The sequence below is a fragment of the Lagenorhynchus albirostris genome, chromosome 10, assembly GCF_949774975.1.
Source record: "Lagenorhynchus albirostris chromosome 10, mLagAlb1.1, whole genome shotgun sequence".
Taxonomy (NCBI): Eukaryota; Metazoa; Chordata; class Mammalia; order Artiodactyla; family Delphinidae; genus Lagenorhynchus; species Lagenorhynchus albirostris.
The window spans coordinates 42,758,201-42,775,567 of record NC_083104.1 but is presented as its reverse complement, the minus strand read 5'-3'; the positions used below and the strand labels follow the sequence as shown (position 1 = coordinate 42,775,567).

Below are 17,367 nucleotides of genomic sequence, written 5' to 3'. Positions count from 1 at the left end.
CACACTGACCACAACAATTAAGAAAAATCATCTTCCAGTTTGTTTTATTAAAAAAAAATAAGGCTGACAAAGGAAAATATTTCTCAGTCCGGGGTTAAGGGAGGGAGCCAGCCAACCCCAACCGAGTCCCACTGGATCTCATCAAAGCTGCCAGCAGCCCAGTGAGGCAGCACACAGCAGCTGCTGAAAGCGGTCATTAGGAAGATGCTGTGGTCACAGCATTACCGACGTCTCCCTTGAGGAGGTGTTCCCTGAGCTGAGGCTTAATAGCCGTGACCCTCTCCAGACCTCAGTCTCCTTTCCTTTAAAATGGGAATGAATCGGAATGGTTAGTTTCCAAGGGCTCTTCGCCCAGCCTGTTAGAACTTCAGTGGAGGGAGAATTTCCCACTTGATCCCCCAGCACCCATCTCTTCCTGGGTCTTCTCAGAAAGAATCCCTTTACTTGGTTGGAATCATTCTTGCCAGAAGTGGACTCTCATCAATGTGAGAAATGGTTAAAGGAATGGGTCACCAACTGATTGTCCCCAAGGACACTATCTCCACAGACCAGGAGGTGCTTTTCAGAGCCTTGGACTGAGTGATTCAGGCCACAGATACTTTGGAGGCAGAGTTTAATTTGGGTATGTGAGCTGCTGCCCACGGCCCCTCACTTTGCCCCCACCATGCCCCACACTATGGGTGGATCTCCAGGCGTGGTGAGGAGAACCAGATGCCCACCGAGGGTCCTAGAAGCTCTGCTAGAGATGAAGCGTAGTTCTGGACTACAGAGGGCTCATGAACCCCGCCACCACCATCACCACCTCCACCACTCTGGGCCCAGACCCCTGCAAGGTCCACCCAGTGCCCAGGCGGTTGCCAACATCTGCCAGGATGATTTCACAGAGAACGCTGAGTGCCTCCGAGCCCTGGGCAGGCAGCAGCATTGGCGGCACTGTGGGAAGGACTTCCTCTCCCCTCTCCCATGTTTGCCCATCGCTGCCTCCTTGTCTCTGAGTCATGGGCACAGCAGCTGCGGGCACAGCCGCACAGGTGCTCCTAACACATTAACCGGCTGGACGATGGATGGATGGAGCTTAATCTGAGATCTGGCCGCTTTGATGGGGGGGAGGGGTGGGGAGGAGGGATGGGAGGTGAGTCCCTGCTGCTGGCAGAGAAGCCCCCTCGCTCCCAATGCTCTGCTCGAACTTGTGAACTTGCTGTAGGACCGCAGCCAAGTGTCAGACCAGAGGCGTCTACACTTGCTTTTCTGTGCGGCGCTGGCTTCTGCAGGGAGCTGGGCCGTGCAGCTAACAGATCACGGCCTCTTAGCTTTGGGGGGTGGGATGGACGGGGGTGGGTTCCAGGGGGACAGGGCAGAGGAGGAAAATACAAAACAGGTACCCCTGTGCCTTTCCCAAAAGTGGGGCCTGAGCCAGAGCAGGCCCCTTAGGACATCACCCACCATGGCCTTAGCCAGACCCACCTACCCCCCCCCCCTACCGCCCCGTCAACCTCCCCAGTGCACACACCACATTCCCCTACCAAGAATGGCTGAGTCTCTCCCCATCTCAGGATCAAGGCCAAGGCTGTCCATTGCCCTGGAGGGGGCCTGGCCCTCTGTCTCCTTTCCAGGAACTACATTTAAAGGGACAGGCCTGGCATAACTTGGGACTAACTGCGGGGGATAGGCTTTGAGTGTTTTCTCCTGCAAGGAAACAGCATTTTCCATACTTATTTCATTTATTTGGCTACGGACAGCAAAGAGAACTAGGCCCCTCTGAAAATACACAGCCAGACTGGACTCCCGCCCCAGGGGGACCAGGACAGACTCTCAGCAGCAGAGGAAAGGGAGGTTTTGGTCTGAAAAGCCCAGGAGAGGCCTCCTTCCCCTGCCCCCCCATCATGATGGCTCCCCCAGCCCGGCACCCCTCAGGCCTGGCCCCTGTCCACTGGAGCGGGGAGCACGGGTGCCGTGGGTGACTCCGAGCTCCTCCTCGTCTCCCCCAGGCCTGAAGACCATCGTGGGGGCCCTGATCCAGTCTGTGAAGAAGCTGGCCGATGTGATGGTCCTCACGGTTTTCTGCCTCAGCGTCTTTGCCCTCATCGGCCTGCAGCTCTTCATGGGCAACCTGAGGCACAAGTGCGTTCGCAACTTCACGGTGCTCAGCGGCACCAACGGCTCCGTGGAAGCCGACGGCCTGGTCTGGGAATCGCTGGACCTCTACCTCAACGACCCAGGTGCTGACTGGCTCCGTGGCCCAGGCAGGGCTTTGTGGGGCCACCAGGGCCGAGCATCTCCCACACAGGCCTCCTTCTGAGGATGTCCAGGCCCTACCTGCTCCCCCAGAGACCCAGCTGCGTGTCAGGGATCCCAGCCCCTGCCCTTTGGGGCTCTGGGAGAGAGGACAGGAGAGGAGCAGACTCAGCACCTATCCTCCTGAGTTCTCAGGCTAGATGGGGAGATAACACTTGAAGAATGGGAAGTATGGAGAGGTAGATAGGAGAACGGCAGCTACAACATTTGAAGGGTCAGGAATGGTGAGGAGACCAGTCTGCCAGCAGGGAGAGGGCTTTCGCTTGGGAAAGGGTGGGGGGACGGAGCTGGGGTAGTTTGTGAGGCTTCAGAGTAGAGGCCCCATTTGCTTGGCATGGGCTTTGTCACTTGACTTCAGTGATCCTTGTCAGGATGTTAAGGCCATACCCATGCACCCCAGGACAAGCTCGGTGATCGTACAAAGCCACGTGAGCCCCTCGAGTTGTTTCACTGCCCCATGGGTTACACTTCCATCCTCCGGGCCGATGACCAGCACCTCTCTTGACTAGAGCCATCAGTCTAGGCCAAAGGTAGATGCTGGTACAAGGCCAGATTCCAGGCCACGAGGACCCCGAGGGCCATTCTGAAGTTAAGGCCTCTAACATACACCAGCAGTCCACTGTAGAAAAAAGAAATAGATGGAAACTCAATGAGTAAATTTGCTTGTGATTCAGTGTGGCCACGTAGCAGCTGTTCTAAAACGTATGTGTACACCAAAGTCACCTGGAAGGCTCTGGAAAACACAGACTGCTGGGCCCCACCCCACGAGTTTCTGAGTCAGTAGCTCTGGGAAGTTCCCTTTCTGACCAGTTCCCAGTTGATGCTTGATGCTGCTGGTCTGGGGACCACACTTGGAGAACTGACACCTAAGACTAAGGCAGGTAGTGGGGAGTGATGGGGGCTGATGGATGGTCACAGAGTGGAGGCGACAGGACTGATGTCCTACGTCTCATCTGGTCCAGCCCCAGCCATGTCTGAACAAACCCCTGCCTCCTGTTCGGGGCCTCTCTTGACCCAGGTTGGCCCCCTGAGTGATTGGGGCAGGGTCCGGAAGCTCCTCGTGGGGATTTCCTGAGTGCACCTGGGGACACTGGCAGCTGAACGTCGGAGGAGGAGCCAGAGGAAGCCCAGGGAATCAGCCAGAGTTGCCTCAGACCTGGTCAGGCAGAGGGCAGAGGTCAGGCAGAGGGCAGAGGAGCGGATGGAAGACCCCCAGCAGTGTCTACCTCCCCAAATCCCAGGGTGCAGTCTGGAACCCCCAGGAGTCTGGACCACACGTGCCTCTCACCATTGGATGCTTCTCTTCCAGAAAACTACTTGCTCAAGAATGGCACCTCTGATGTGTTACTGTGTGGGAATAGCTCTGACGCTGGGTACGTAGCACCCCCCCCCCGCCAGGGCCACCTCACCCAGCTGGGGGAGTCTCCTTCCAGTGCTTTATCAGCTGACTATGCTTTCAGTTTATGCCCTTGACCCCAGGGACAGCAAGACCTTTCCCTGCCTCCCTTCCCTCCCAGGCCCATGGCAGCTGCCCCCCACCTCCACAGGGAGACAGCTGGGAAGGGGTGAAGAAAGAGATGGGGGTTTGGCTTTTCAGGGAAGGCAAACAGAGCCTTGAAGATGGGACTGGACTTGGGGGGCAGCCCAGGAAACCCTGCAGGGCCCCACAATAGCCCAACCCTGGCTCCATTCCCTTCCCAAAGCCCCCCAGGGCAGCACCCACCCCCTCCTGTCTTCACTTCCTCCCTCCTCATCCGTCCATTAGGTCAAAAGTGAGTATGGCCTCCCCTGGCAGCCTAGACTCTCCTCCAGGGCAAGCAGGGCCTGGACCTGCAGCCTGGGTGTGGTACCCAGAGATGCCCAGTAGCCACGTGCGGCTTCCAGGGCCCTGTGCACACCGGCACCTGGGTCAGTGTGACTGTGTCATAGGTTGTTATGGGGAGGGTCACACAGGCTCACCTAAGGGAGGTGCTCTTCGGGGCTGTAGTCCCGCATCTCTGAATATGTAGATCTTCCCTGCAGACCTCAGGGTCTGGGGGAGCAAGGCTGTGCCAGGGGTTCAAATGGCCGCAGAGCCCTTCCTATCTCTAAAGAAAAAGTCTTAATTTCTTAATTTAGGACATTAGCAAGACACAGAGTCCCCTTGGCTGCATCCTCCTCCTTGCCAAGTTCCCCTTGCCCCCATCCTCTCTCTCACACACTCACTCCACTCGTGACTCCATACCAGCGCTCCCTCTTTGGGAGAGAGGCTGCCCCCTCCAGACATGGCCGGGCCCCAGCCCATCCACCCTAGAATCATCCCACAGCCCCACGGCCGCCTGACCTTTGCCTTGGGCTCCATCCTGTTCACCTCAGCCTCATGCTCCCCCTGTGTGTCTGCACTGTGCCCAGCTCCCCTGGGGTAGGCAGGCAGGGAAGAAATCTGAGCCAGGCCCTTGGCACTTCCTCTGGGAGGGGAGAGGCAATGCAGACAGCAGCTGGGATGGTGTGTCACATGGGCAGAGGGAGCTGGATTTAGGCCTAGCAGCATACAGATGGGTAGAGAAAAGAGGGAGACGGTGTCCCGGGTGGGAGGCACAGCATGAAAAGTCACGGCGGCAGGACCCCGCAATGTGGCAATAGGTTTGTGGAGCTAGCGTCTCAGGGGCAGAGGGCCCCCCACAGCATGGGATAAAGTCTGTGTGTCTGGCCGTAGGACATGTCCCGAGGGCTACAGGTGCCTGAAGGCAGGCGAGAACCCTGACCACGGCTACACCAGCTTCGACTCCTTTGCCTGGGCCTTTCTTGCACTCTTCCGACTGATGACGCAGGACTACTGGGAGCGCCTCTACCAGCAGGTACGTGGGTGCATGGGGCCAGCAGAGAGCTGCCAGGAATGGGCTCAGTGTCTAGCACCAGGGCCCAGGCTGCACAAATGACTAGTCACAAGCGCCCCAGCAGCTTCCCCACTGGTCAGAAGAGAGGAGGCACAGGGGACGTTTGAGGGATGGGGACTCAGCAAGCAAAGAAACTTTCCTTTAGCTGGTGACCAAGTACCCAGCCCTCTATATAGGATACTCCATGCTCTGTTAGTGGAACACTGGTCCACCCTATGTGACACTTCCTGTGTCAACTGAAATGTTCTGCCTCCTTCCATGGGTGGGGTACTGCCCCCTGTGTGCAGGTCACTCTCTTCAGTAGGTTAGGACACTTCCCTCTATAGGTGGGACATGCTCTACCCGTTCTCCAGGCTGTGGCCATTTGAACCCCTGGCACAGCCAGGCTGGGCAACTTGGGATTTATGACCTTGACCCGGAAGGGGCCCCAGTGAAGATGACCTCCGCCCCCTTGCTCCCCCAGACCCTGAGGTCTGCAGGGAAGATCTACATGATCTTCTTCATGCTTGTCATCTTCCTGGGCTCCTTCTACCTGGTGAACTTGATCCTGGCTGTGGTTGCCATGGCCTACGAGGAGCAAAACCAAGCCACCATTGCTGAGACAGAGGAGAAGGAAAAGCGATTCCAGGAAGCCATGGAGATGCTCAAGAAAGAGCATGAGGTGGGTGAGCCGTGTGGCCACGGAGCCTCCAGAACAAGCCTTCACCTGATTGTAGATGCCTATAAGTGTGGTGCCTGCTGGGTAAAAGCTGGTGGCTGTAAGTGATGCATGCTGGGTAAAACTGGCGCCTGCTGGGTAAAGCAAGTGTCTGATGGGTGTAGGTATTTCCTGTGAATGTGGTGTCTGCTGGGTAAAAATTTGTTACCTGCTGGGTAAAGACAAGAGCCTGTTCATGGGGAGGTAAAAATGGTGCCTGCTGAGTAAAGGTGGGTCCTGTGAGTATGGTGCCTGCTGAGGAACGCTCTTCCCTATGACCGTGGTGTCTTCTGGGTGATGGTGGTGCCAGATGGGTAAAGGTGGTAGCTCCTGGCTAAAGGTGGTCGCCGTGAGCCTAGTGCATGCTGGGTAGAAGAGAACCATGTGTCCATAGACATAGTTTATCCTAGTCAACGGATGCCTTCTGATGGGGTAGTGAGGAAGATCCAAGGTCGGAGGCCTGAACAGGCTCAGCAAATGAGCACTGGCAATGCTGCCATGGCTGTCCCCACATTTCCACACATGGTGGGTGCCGGAGGCTAACTGCAGAGCAAACTTTTTAGAAGCTAGGCCAAGGACATCCACTTCCTTCTCACTGCTCCATGCCACATCCTGCAGCAGCCATTTTGACCAGCCGAACCTTCTCGAAGATCCCCTGCCCTCTAGTTCTGTCACTACCTCGGCTCATCAACACCCCCTCTCCCACCTGCCCCAACACTCCACTCTTGCAAGAACTGCCCACTTAAGCCACTACTCTCTTCATCCCTGGATCTGGATCTTTCTCAAAACATCCTGGGTCTGTCTGAGCTCACCTCTCCATGATGTACTCGTTTGGGGGGGCGTGGGCAGGTCCACTTAACTGTTGGGGAAAACAGGTGCTGAGAGTTGCCTGGCCTACCTTGGCCTGAGGTTGCATCATGTCTCAATGACCAAGACATCCCTTCTTCCACCATTTTTCAGGCCCTCACCATCAGGGGTGTGGACACCGTGTCCCGCAGCTCCTTGGAGATGTCCCCTTTGGCCGCAGTAATCTCCCACGAGGGAAGGAGCAAGCAGAGAAAACGAATGTCTTCAGGGTCGGAGGAGTGTGGGGATGACAGGTTCCCCAAGTCCGACTCGGAGGATGGTCCCCGAGCAGTGGTAATCTCCGGCCGTGGCTCTGGCCCTTTCAGGGTGGATCCGGCATCAGAAGGCCATCGTGCTAGTCCCCTGGTGCTGTCACAGCCCCCACAGTTGCTCCCCAAGGAGAATATTCCTTGAGCCCCCTCCCAGCCCCTCCTGTTTCCCATGGCCACTCTTAGAGTGGAGGAGCCCTGGGCAGAGGGATAGGGTAGGTTTGGGTGTTAGGATATCCCCAACCTCAGCTAAGTCCCCAGTATTGGGGCTGGGACTGAGGGTCTCCCCATGGTGTGGATTGGTAGGAGCTCAAGGATGTGCCCAAATGAGTGAGGGACATGACTGATTGCCCCAGGCCCTGCTCGGGCCAGGCCTGTTTGCAGGGGCCTTCCTGCCCCCTTCTCCCCCAGATAAGCTTCAATCTCAAAGCCCCAGAGGCACAGGCTTCAGGTGAGCAGAGATCCCAGAAGATGCAGGATTGCCTCTAACGCTGCACCCCTCCTCTGAGCACCCCCGGCTCAGCCCATCCAGTTCCTATGTGGCCGACAAAAGCCCTCAATGCTCCAAGTTGAGCTGGGGCCAAAGCCACAAGTGATAAGCTGGGAGCACGGGGAGAGCCGTCTTCATCACGTCCCCTCTCTGTGTGCCCTCAGAATCATCTCAGCATCACCCACGGCCTCAGCAGGACCTCCTTGAAGCCACGCTCCAGCCATGGAAGCATTTTCACCTTCCGCCGACGGGACGTGGGTTCTGAGACAGATTTTGCAGATGATGAAAACAGCACAGCCGGGGACAGTGAGAGCCACCGCACATCACTGCTGGTGCCTTGGCCCCTGCGCCGGCCTAGTGCCCAGGGACAACCCAGTCCCGGAACCTCAACTCCAAGCCACGTCCTCAATGGCAAAAGGGACAGCGCTGTGGACTGCAACGGGGTGGTCTCCTTGCTGGGGGCAGGCGACCCTGAGGCCACTTCCCCAGGGAGCCGCCTCCTCCGCCCTATGATGCTGGAGCGCCCTCTGGACACGGTGAGTCCGCCCCGCCATGCAGCGCCAGGCGGGTCCCATCTCCCAGACTGGTCACCAGAGCCAGGTCTAAAAGTATTTACTTTTAGAGTAAAGTACTTTTAGAGTAAAGTCAAGTATTCACCAAGTATTTATTGAGCGCCTATTGTGTACTGAGCTCTGGGGGTGAATAAGCCTACCAAAAAAATCTCTGCTTCCTAGAGCTTCCAGACAGACAAAAGTTAAAGAAAGAAGAAGAATGTGTATGTATGCATATATGGTATCTAATGATGATAAACAGGGATGACAGTTAAATATTTAGCAGCGAGTAAGGCATGGGCACTGAGACACTGTGGTGACACAGGACCAGTGCCCTAGAGGTCTTGTGTGTGCCAGGTGTGAGCCCTGGAGAGTTGCGGATCATGGAGAATCTGGAGAAGGGCCAGAGTGGCAAGGGAACACTTCTGAGCTTCTGGGCGACAGTTATTCATCAAATTCAAAATATGTTGGCACTTTACAAACTGATACATGTCAAGTAATATTAGCCCAAGCTCTAAGTACTGTGCGAGGACGAAAGTGGGGAAGAAGGAAAGGGAAACCCCCTTATTACAAGGCATTTAAACAATGACCTGAAGGAGGCAAGGAGCGGGGAACCAGGTGAGGGGTGGTATAGCAGAGGGGTTAGCACCCAGATTCTGGAGACAGATGGGGTTTGCTTACCAGCTGGATGGCTGTGAGCAAGTTATTTTATTTCTCTCTGCCTCAGGTCTCTTGTCTGTAAAATGGATTTAAAATACCCACCTCAGGGAATTCCCTGGTGGTCCTGTGGTTAAGACTCCACTCTGCCACTGCAGGGGGCGCAGATTTGATCCCTGCTAAGGGAACTAAGATCCCGCATGCCACGCGGTGCAGCCAAAAAATAAAATAGTAAAATAAAATAAAATACCCACCTCAGGATCGAAGCCAGGATGAACGCGTAAAGCAATCAGGACACGCACGAGTACGTTGATGTGGTGATAATGTTGTAGTAACATACTGTCATTGCATCATCTGTGGGAAACATGTTCCAGGCCTAAGGAACAGCAAGTGCAAAGGCCCTGAGACAGAAGCATGCCTAGTGTATTGGAGGAAATGCCACGAGGGCAGTGTGGCTGGAAACCAGGGAGTAAACGGGAGGGGAGTTGGAGCAATTGTCAGAAAGGTGACGGGAAGGGAGGGCCAGATCATGAGAGGCCAGTCAGAGCTTTGATCACTCAGTCAGCCTATCCCATGACAGGCTGATGTCTGCCCAACCAGTCACCGAGTGCCCTTGCTGACCCCTGCCCCCAGCACAGGGCTCAGAGCAGCCCACCCAGGAAAAGGGCAAATGTGGGTCTCAGACCCTGAGGCCTGCGGGAGGTGGAGGAGGGCAGACCTGCTTCTGAGGAAGCACGGCAAGACAGGGAAACCTGATCAGGAAGGTGGAGGCAGGCTGAAGAGGGTGCTCACAGCCAGATGGCCTGTTTTGCTCCAGCTCAGACACTTGCTCTAGCTGTGGGACTTTGCACAGGCAATTAATCTCTCTCTGCCTCAATTTCGTCATCTGTTAAGTGGAAATAAAAATAATATCCACATCAGAAGGTGGTGGTGAGGACTAAAAGTGTTAATACCTGTCTGGTGCTTAGACCAGTACTTGCCTCATGTTCAATAATAATTATTATTATCTATGATTGTTATTATTGAGCAGGACGGAAGGAGTGAAGACTTGGGGCCCTCGTGCTCCTCTGGAGCAGGGAGTCAAGGAGAGGGTCCTGGGAATGCACTGGGTGCAGACCATAGCTTCTGGGTGGGTCTGGGGACCCACCTGGCCATTACCTGGAGGGTGGGGGTCTGGCTTCCCAAGAACACAGATTCCCAGTTGCTGCAGGTCCAGCCCTGGAGCCTCAGCCTTGTGGAATCAGGTCAACAGCTGGAGCGCTAATAGAATTCCCTAATCTCATTAGGGAGAAAATCATCTCATTGTACTGCACATGTCCGGAGGGATCCAAGTTCAAACACTTCATTACGGGGGAACTCTGACTTCACCCATTCTCACTTCTGTGGGGCCCATTTATAACCTTAAAGGGATTAGCGGGCCAAGGGGGTTATCTGCAAAGTTAAAGGAATTAGTGGACCAAGATGGAGATGTTGAAAAGTTAAAGAGATTAGCAGGCTGTAGGCCTCTGAGGATGCCTTCCCTGCTTCAACTGGGTCCCTGGTGACACCTCTGCCCAGTTCTAGTCTGAAAACAAAGCACAGTGTCGGGCACGTAGTGGTTTCTTCATCAACATAGGAGGCGGCAGGCCCAACAGACAGCTCACTTTAATTTGGGGCAGAGGGTGAAGGTTTACTTTGCCTGCTGTCTGTATGTGTGCCTGGCCCCAAAGGCAGAGGGAGTGGGGGAGGCACCTTGAACAGATTCTTCTCCCTCCTACCCACGCCCCTCCCTGCCCCCGTCATCTTAGGGACAGAGCTAGAACTTAACTCAAGCCCCTGAGTGCCAAGTATTTATCCATTTAACCCATATCTATCCAGTGCCAACCCTCTGCGTAGAGTGCCAGTCTTTAAGGCTCCAAGGATATAACAGTGAACAGAACAGACAAGAGCTCTGACCTCATGGAGTTGGCATCGTAGGCAGGAAGACAGAGAGTAAACTGATCAATATTTCTAGGGACCAGTAAGGGTCATGTGATAGATAGTTGCTAGGGGGAGGGCTGGGAATGGGGGCTATTAGTTAGAATATGCAGGGAAGTCCTTTATGTGGAGGTGAAGTTAAAATTGACCAACAGGTGATTTTAGGGAGCCAGCCACGAACATGTGGGAAAATAGTGTATTAGGCAGAAGGGACAGAAAGTGTAAAGGCACTGAAGAGGAATAAGCTCAACATGTTTAAGGGATGAGAGGGGCCAGGCAGGGCTGGGTGTGGTGGAAACAGAAGGGGATATAAAATGAGTTTGAGGAATTAGGATTTAGGCTATGCAGGGCCTTGTAAACTATAGAAAAGTTTGGATTTACTCTGAGTAAGATGGGGGGAGTTGTTGATCAGAGGATTATCATGATCTGATTTACTTTTTAAGGGAATCCCTTTCAGCTGTGTAGAGAACAGAGGGGAGAGAAGAGGCCAGTTAGGAGGCTGTTGTAGTAGTTTTGGGAAAGAGATGATGACAGCTTGCACTAGGACAGTGTATCAGTCAGCTATTTCCACAATACTGCTGTGTACCAAACTACCCCCAAAGTCAATGGTTAACAACAAGCCTTTATTCTCACGCTCACTTCTCTGCAAGTTGACCATGGTTTGGCTGGTCTAGGTTGACCTTGGCTGGGCAGCTCTGCCTCAGACTGCACATGGCCTGGCTCCATACTATAGGTTAGGCTCAGGGCTGCTCCCCTTGTCTTTGTCCCGGGCTGAAAGTGTGGCAGCTACTTGGGGAAGCTCTTTTCCTGGAGGATTACTGGAGCACAAGAGCAAGGCAAATGGCACAAGCACATTCAAAGCTTCTGTTCACATCATGTCCACTAACACTCCCTTGGCCAAAGCAGGCGTGTCACCAATAAGACAGGGAATTTTGCTTCAGTCACAGTGGGAGAGGAAAAGGTAAATATTTGCTGAATGATAACCCAAACTATCACAGATGGTAAAGGAGAGAAGTTGGGAGAATTTAAGACATGCTTGTGAGTTAAGCTGGCCAGATTTGTAGTTGCATTGGACCTAGGGTACTACTGTTCCACCAGCTATCTCAGCTTTCTCAGGTGCCTCTGCTTGAATACTTCAATGACTGGGAGCTCACTCCCTCCATAGGCAACAGTTCAAGGCAGTCCTGCCAATCACAAAAGCTGACCTGAACTTGAGCCCAGATCATTTTGGTACCCACCCCGGGCCCTGGCTCTGCCACCCTGCGTTGTCTAGGCCCATCTTCCCTCTGACAGATTATAGAGCCTCGCTCTTGCACGCTGAACAGCGCAGTGCCTTTAGCAGCCCCAGCTTGGGCTCACGGACTGTGGTCATGCACGGCCATGCTGACATGAAGTCTTTGCGGGCCCCTCTTGGTTCTGTGGGGGGCTCTGAAGTAAGCCTCGGGAATGTCTGCTGCCACCCCCTTCATTAGGACACACCCCGTCTCCATTTGTAGGCCTGGTTCTTTTACTTACAAAAATGACACAAGCACGTTGAAAACAAATCCAACAGTGCAGAAGTAAAACTCCTTGCCCTTCCCACACAATCCCATTCCCCGGATATAGCCACTTTAACAATTTAGTGTGTTATCTTCCAGACCTTTTTCTTGTTTTCTCATCAAACTGTTTGTCTTGGAAGTGCTCCCATGGGAACATATGTGTAACAGCCTCGTTCTCCTTATTGTCTGCGTCAGAGTCCCGAGTTGGACTGTATCCATAATTGATTTTAATATTCTTCCTATTGATCAGTTGTTTTGTTTTTACGGTATTTGCAACAACGCTGCAGTGAACATTGTTGCATACGTATTTTTGGTGCACGTGTATAATTATTTATGAAGTTTGATTACTAGACAAGGAAATGCAGAGCCAATGTAAAATTTTCTTGGTAGATGTAGCCAACCTGCCTCCACAAAAGCTCCCACCAGCTGTGTCTGAACATTGTGCTTTATGCTTCCATTAATGTCACCTTAGAGCACGGTGGGTTTTTTTTCAGCTTTTGTTGACTCTGGGGAGCTTGGGGTCAATTAAGACTCCCAGATCGTTTTTGCATGTACTAATGTATATGTCAGCATCTGGTTAAAAGAACCTGGTACATGTCATTTCCCGTCCACACTCAGGAATCACCACTAATGAGAGATGGTGAAAAAAAAAGAGAATGAAGGAGGTAATGATTGGCAAGAGGGGAGTTGTTAGCTGGGAGGGAGTTGGGAGCAAAGAAGCCCAGCACCCAGTGTCCCATCAAGACCCCCATGTGGCCCCCTGTGACCTCTCCAACCTGAGTCTGGGGCAGCTGCCCCAGATCCAGGCAGACCCCCGTCCCCAGGCTGATGCATATCTCCCGGTTACACCCAGACCACACCGTCGGAGGAGCCAGGCAGGCCTCAGATGCTGACCCCCCAGGCTCCGTGTGTGGATGGCTTCGAGGAGCCAGGAGAGCGGCGGCGAACCCTCAGTGCAGTCAGCGTCCTCACCAGCGTACTGGAAGGTCAGCCCTGGTGTCATCCAAACACTCCCCACTTCTAGTCTGAGCACCCTCACAGTTAGCCAGGCCTGAGCCAAGTTCACCCCAGCTGCTTTGCCTGCCTTGGACATCCGCACAGCTGTCCCAGACTTTTCAGTCTCTGTGGCCTGTCCTGGGTGTCTTTTCGTCTGTTCCAGTGTGTTTTTTCCTGGGCATCCTCAGGAGCCATGTCTGTGTTTCTTCCAAGCATCCCCACAGCTGTCCTGGCCTGTCCTAGGGGCTCATTGGTCTCATCCTGTCCTCTCCCAAGCATTCCCATGTCTGCTGGGACCATCCCATCCCAAGCATGCCTGTTCTAGCTTATCCCAGCCATCCCCATATCTACCCCAGGTTATTCCAAGCCTCCCACATCTGTCCAAGCCTGTCCCACTTTAGGCAACCTCACATCCAATCCATCCTGAACTTGGCACCCCCTGATTTGTCCTCTCCTGTCCAACATGACTTCTGTCCCAGGCATCCCCCCCACATCTGTCCTGACATGTCTCAGATATCCACATCTGTTCCTACCTGTTGGGTCCTGGGTGTCCTTATATCTGAACTCGCCTGTCTCAGATGTTGTCTCAGCCTATACCTCCCCTGAGTGTCCGCAGATCTATGTGGGAGTGTTGTCTCAAGAGAGCCCACATTTGTCCAAATCTATCTTGTCCCAGTTTTCCCCACATCCATCCTGGTTTTCTGTCCCTGTGGCCCTCTTCTCCCGTATTCCCAGAGTAAGGAGCCAGGACATAGGCCACTCTTTCCCTTAGTCATCCCTGCCCCTCTTTCTGTCCCCCTGTCATGTAGCAGCCCTGTCATCTCCTGGGTAGGTCATACATCTTTTCTGGAATACCACGAGTTATATAAGAGTTGGTCAACAAAAACAAACCAGCTCACTGGCTCTCTGCCCCGCCCCCTCCCACCCAGAGTTGGAGTCTCACCGCAAGTATCCGCCATGCTGGAATCGCTTTGCCCAGCGCTACCTGATCTGGGAGTGTTGTCCACTGTGGATGTCCATCAAGCAGAGAGTGAAGATCATGGTCATGGACCCATTCGCCGACCTCACCATCACCATGTGCATCGTGATTAACACACTCTTCATGGCACTGGAGCATTACAACATGACAACTGAATTTGAGGAGATGCTGCAGGTCGGAAACCTGGTAAGGGCTGCTGGCAGCTGACTCTCACATGGGCATCGTGTTGTGAAGGGCTCTTGGCCAGCTGGCACAGCCTTTGTGGGTAAGGGAGGAGTGACTCAGAACACGAAAGGATCTTCTGAAGATAGGAGTCATTGTGGAAGACCTTGTGGGCGGAGCCTCAGGATCAGCTTTCGTGACAGATGTAATTGGGAGTGAGAGGTTAGGGATAAAGATGCCCAAAAGCTAGAAAACAAAAGTGAGTTGAGTGTGAGCCTGAAATGTGTGGGGACATGAGGTGTGGCAGTTAGTAACGGAGGAGGAGAGTGCATGCAAAAAGAGGCAGTTCTCTTAGGGAAAGGATGGATGGATGGCTGGATGGAGAGAAGGAGGAAGGGAAGGATAGAGAGATAGATGGATGGATGGATGGATGGATGGAGTGAGTAAATCAGGCAGAGCCAGATTTGAATTCTGACTCAGCTCTTACTAACTATGTGACCTCTAGCAAATTACTTAGTTTCAGTAATTGGTACAGTAAGTATTTGTTGAATTTAATAAATGTAAAATTAGTATGACAATATCAACTTCATAGGAAGCTAATGAGGATTGAATAAGATAATGTGTATAATGTGCTTGGCTCAGAGTTTGATAAACCATAAGCACTCAAAATAAATGATAGCTGTGGTTATTATCTTCGTTGTTGTTATTAAGGAGACTGTCCCTGGAAGTCAGAATGTCTGGGTTCTAATTCTGATTTTTTTCTTCTTGACACCAAATCAAGTCCTAGCTCTTCACTCTGAAGATGGAAAACTGAGGCCAGAGAGGTGACATAGTGATGGCATAGCTGGGCATGTAGCTGTTGTCTCCTGACTCTGGGGGACAGGGTCCTACTGGCTCTGTCCAGGTAAACAAAGGGTCGACCCTTCTGCAGAAGATCCTAGAGCAAAGCTGCAGAGAGCCCACTGGCCTCTGAAAGGAGCTCCTGGGATCATCACTGAGGTTGAGTGGGGGGAGGGGGTCATTCATTCCAAGCTCTCTCCTCTTGCAGACCCAGCCCTGTCTTGGTCCCAGCTGCACAGGTGGCCCCCACACGTAGACATGTCTCCTACACTGTGGAGTGTGAGGATTTTCTTCCCTTATTACTTACCATATCCAGAACTCTAGATAGTTCTCTACAGGGTCTATTCAAACTTTTTCACAAATGTGAGTCCGTTTTGCTGTGATTCTGCTTTTCTTTTCTTCTTCTGTATACAAACAGAAGGAAAAGCTAGATATCAGTCTGTAAGAGTCTTGTGGCACAGTTGTGCCTGCCTTGTGTTGGGTGGTCTTCAGAGGGTGGGTACATAGGATTTCAGTTGAATACAGTTTTAATGGAATGTGACCTTTGGGTTGGACTGAGCAGCAGTCGAGGTGATGAAGAGCACTGGTGGCTTCCCTGGAGCATTAAGTTGTGATTGAATTGCAGTCGTGTTAAATTTGTGGTTCAGTTATTAGTAATGGGTCATGTCATTGGATTACAGCTCTATTTTGTTCTGTTTGGATAGCTTTATTGCTAGTATGTAAGGTTTTGATTGTCTTGCAGTTAATATATTCTAGATGGTTTAAATATTAAATGTAAAGAAACAAAATCACAAAAATAAGCATGGGTAAATAATCTTGGTGTGAAAAAATCCTTTCCAAGCATGTCACTAAAGACAAATTCCATAAAGGAGAAGAATGATAGATTTCACTAATGTTTAGCCCATCATATAAACAAAGGCAAAAGGCAAATGAAACGTCTGTTCCTAGCAATACTGTGGACAAGGAAACCTGAGATGTTTCCAACTGTGAAACAAAAATACAGCAAACATTCTTTGACATGCATAATAAAGTTCATGAGAAAGTAACAAAAACCCCCAAGTGCCAAAAACAAAGAGGTACTTAAAAACCATAGCAGTAAACGTGTGAAATCGTTCTGTAGTTGCCCTAGGGGGTGGGAGGGGTGCTGATTTGAGTAATCTTGGGGGCTTGGATTTCTGTGAACACGCAGGGACAGGACTTATATTTGGGACAGTGCAGGTAGGGTTTGGAACTGAGTAGCCCCATAAGAATATGACCCTATGTTCAGTAAAGTGGTGAACTCAAATAAATCCACACACTGACCCTGGGAAACAATAAGGAAGGAAGGTTGTCAGTCTCAGCCAGGGCTGGAGGGGGGTGAGGGGGTGGGGAAGGTAACCTCCAGAAGCTTGTGACTATGAATTTGACCTTATACAGATTTGGAGTTCAGATTTATACCTGGGTGTTCCTGGAAGCTATGTCTGAAAAATTAACACACAAAGTGATCCTGGCAATCATAGCTAATACTTGTTGAACACCTAATTTTTATAACAACCAGTAAGGGGGATGGTGTTATTATTACCCTTATTTTACTAATAAGGTAACAGAGGCACAGAGTGGTGAAATAATTTAACCAAGGTCACACAGCCAGGAAGTGAAAGACCCAAGATTCAAATCCAAGCCATTTGTATCTAGAGTTCATCCTCTTACCTAGTGCCTTACACTGCTGTGCTGCAGCACTAGCTTTTTTCCCATCTCCCTGCTTCGAGTCCAAATTATACTGGAGTCCTTGTCAGTGTGGTAAGAGAAGAAAAAGAAGAATTATCTATAGAAACAATCCAAGAAAATCTACAGAAAGACAATTAGAACCAGTAAGAGAGTTCAGCAATGTTGGTAGGTACAGACTCTGCATACTAAAATTAATTCTGCTCCTCGCCACCATCAATGATCATTTGGAGAGTAATTTCTAAAAGTTAACACTTACAATAGCAATAAAAACTGTGAGGAATCTAGGAATAAATGTAGCAGAAGATTGTAAATTTTATATGAAAAAAATTACAAAACCATTGAAAAATATAAAAGAATAAATTAGTGAAGAGACATGCCATTTTCATGGATAAAATTCTGAATACTGTAGAGATATCAGTTCTTACCAAATTAACCTGGATGTTTAATGTAATTCTGATCAAAATCCCAACACATTTTTACCCATGGGATTTGAAAAGGCGATCCTAAA

The 17,367-nt window shown here is 51.7% G+C and overlaps 1 protein-coding gene across 8 annotated transcripts in view; it reads left to right on the top strand.

Annotated features, from left to right (window-relative positions):
* The window catches only part of SCN5A (sodium voltage-gated channel alpha subunit 5), an 86,030-nt gene that overhangs the window by 20,063 nt on the left and 48,600 nt on the right, over nucleotides 1-17,367 (top strand). For all 8 annotated transcript variants that reach the window (XM_060164059.1, XM_060164054.1, XM_060164053.1 and 5 more), the window contains exons 6-13: nucleotides 1,989-2,219; nucleotides 3,605-3,668; nucleotides 4,991-5,132; nucleotides 5,635-5,832; nucleotides 6,829-7,008; nucleotides 7,638-8,009; nucleotides 13,029-13,161; nucleotides 14,101-14,336. In XM_060164059.1, coding sequence (XP_060020042.1) covers nucleotides 1,989-2,219; nucleotides 3,605-3,668; nucleotides 4,991-5,132; nucleotides 5,635-5,832; nucleotides 6,829-7,008; nucleotides 7,638-8,009; nucleotides 13,029-13,161; nucleotides 14,101-14,336 — 1,556 coding nt within the window. The remainder of the gene's footprint in view (nucleotides 1-1,988; nucleotides 2,220-3,604; nucleotides 3,669-4,990; nucleotides 5,133-5,634; nucleotides 5,833-6,828; nucleotides 7,009-7,637; nucleotides 8,010-13,028; nucleotides 13,162-14,100; nucleotides 14,337-17,367) is intronic.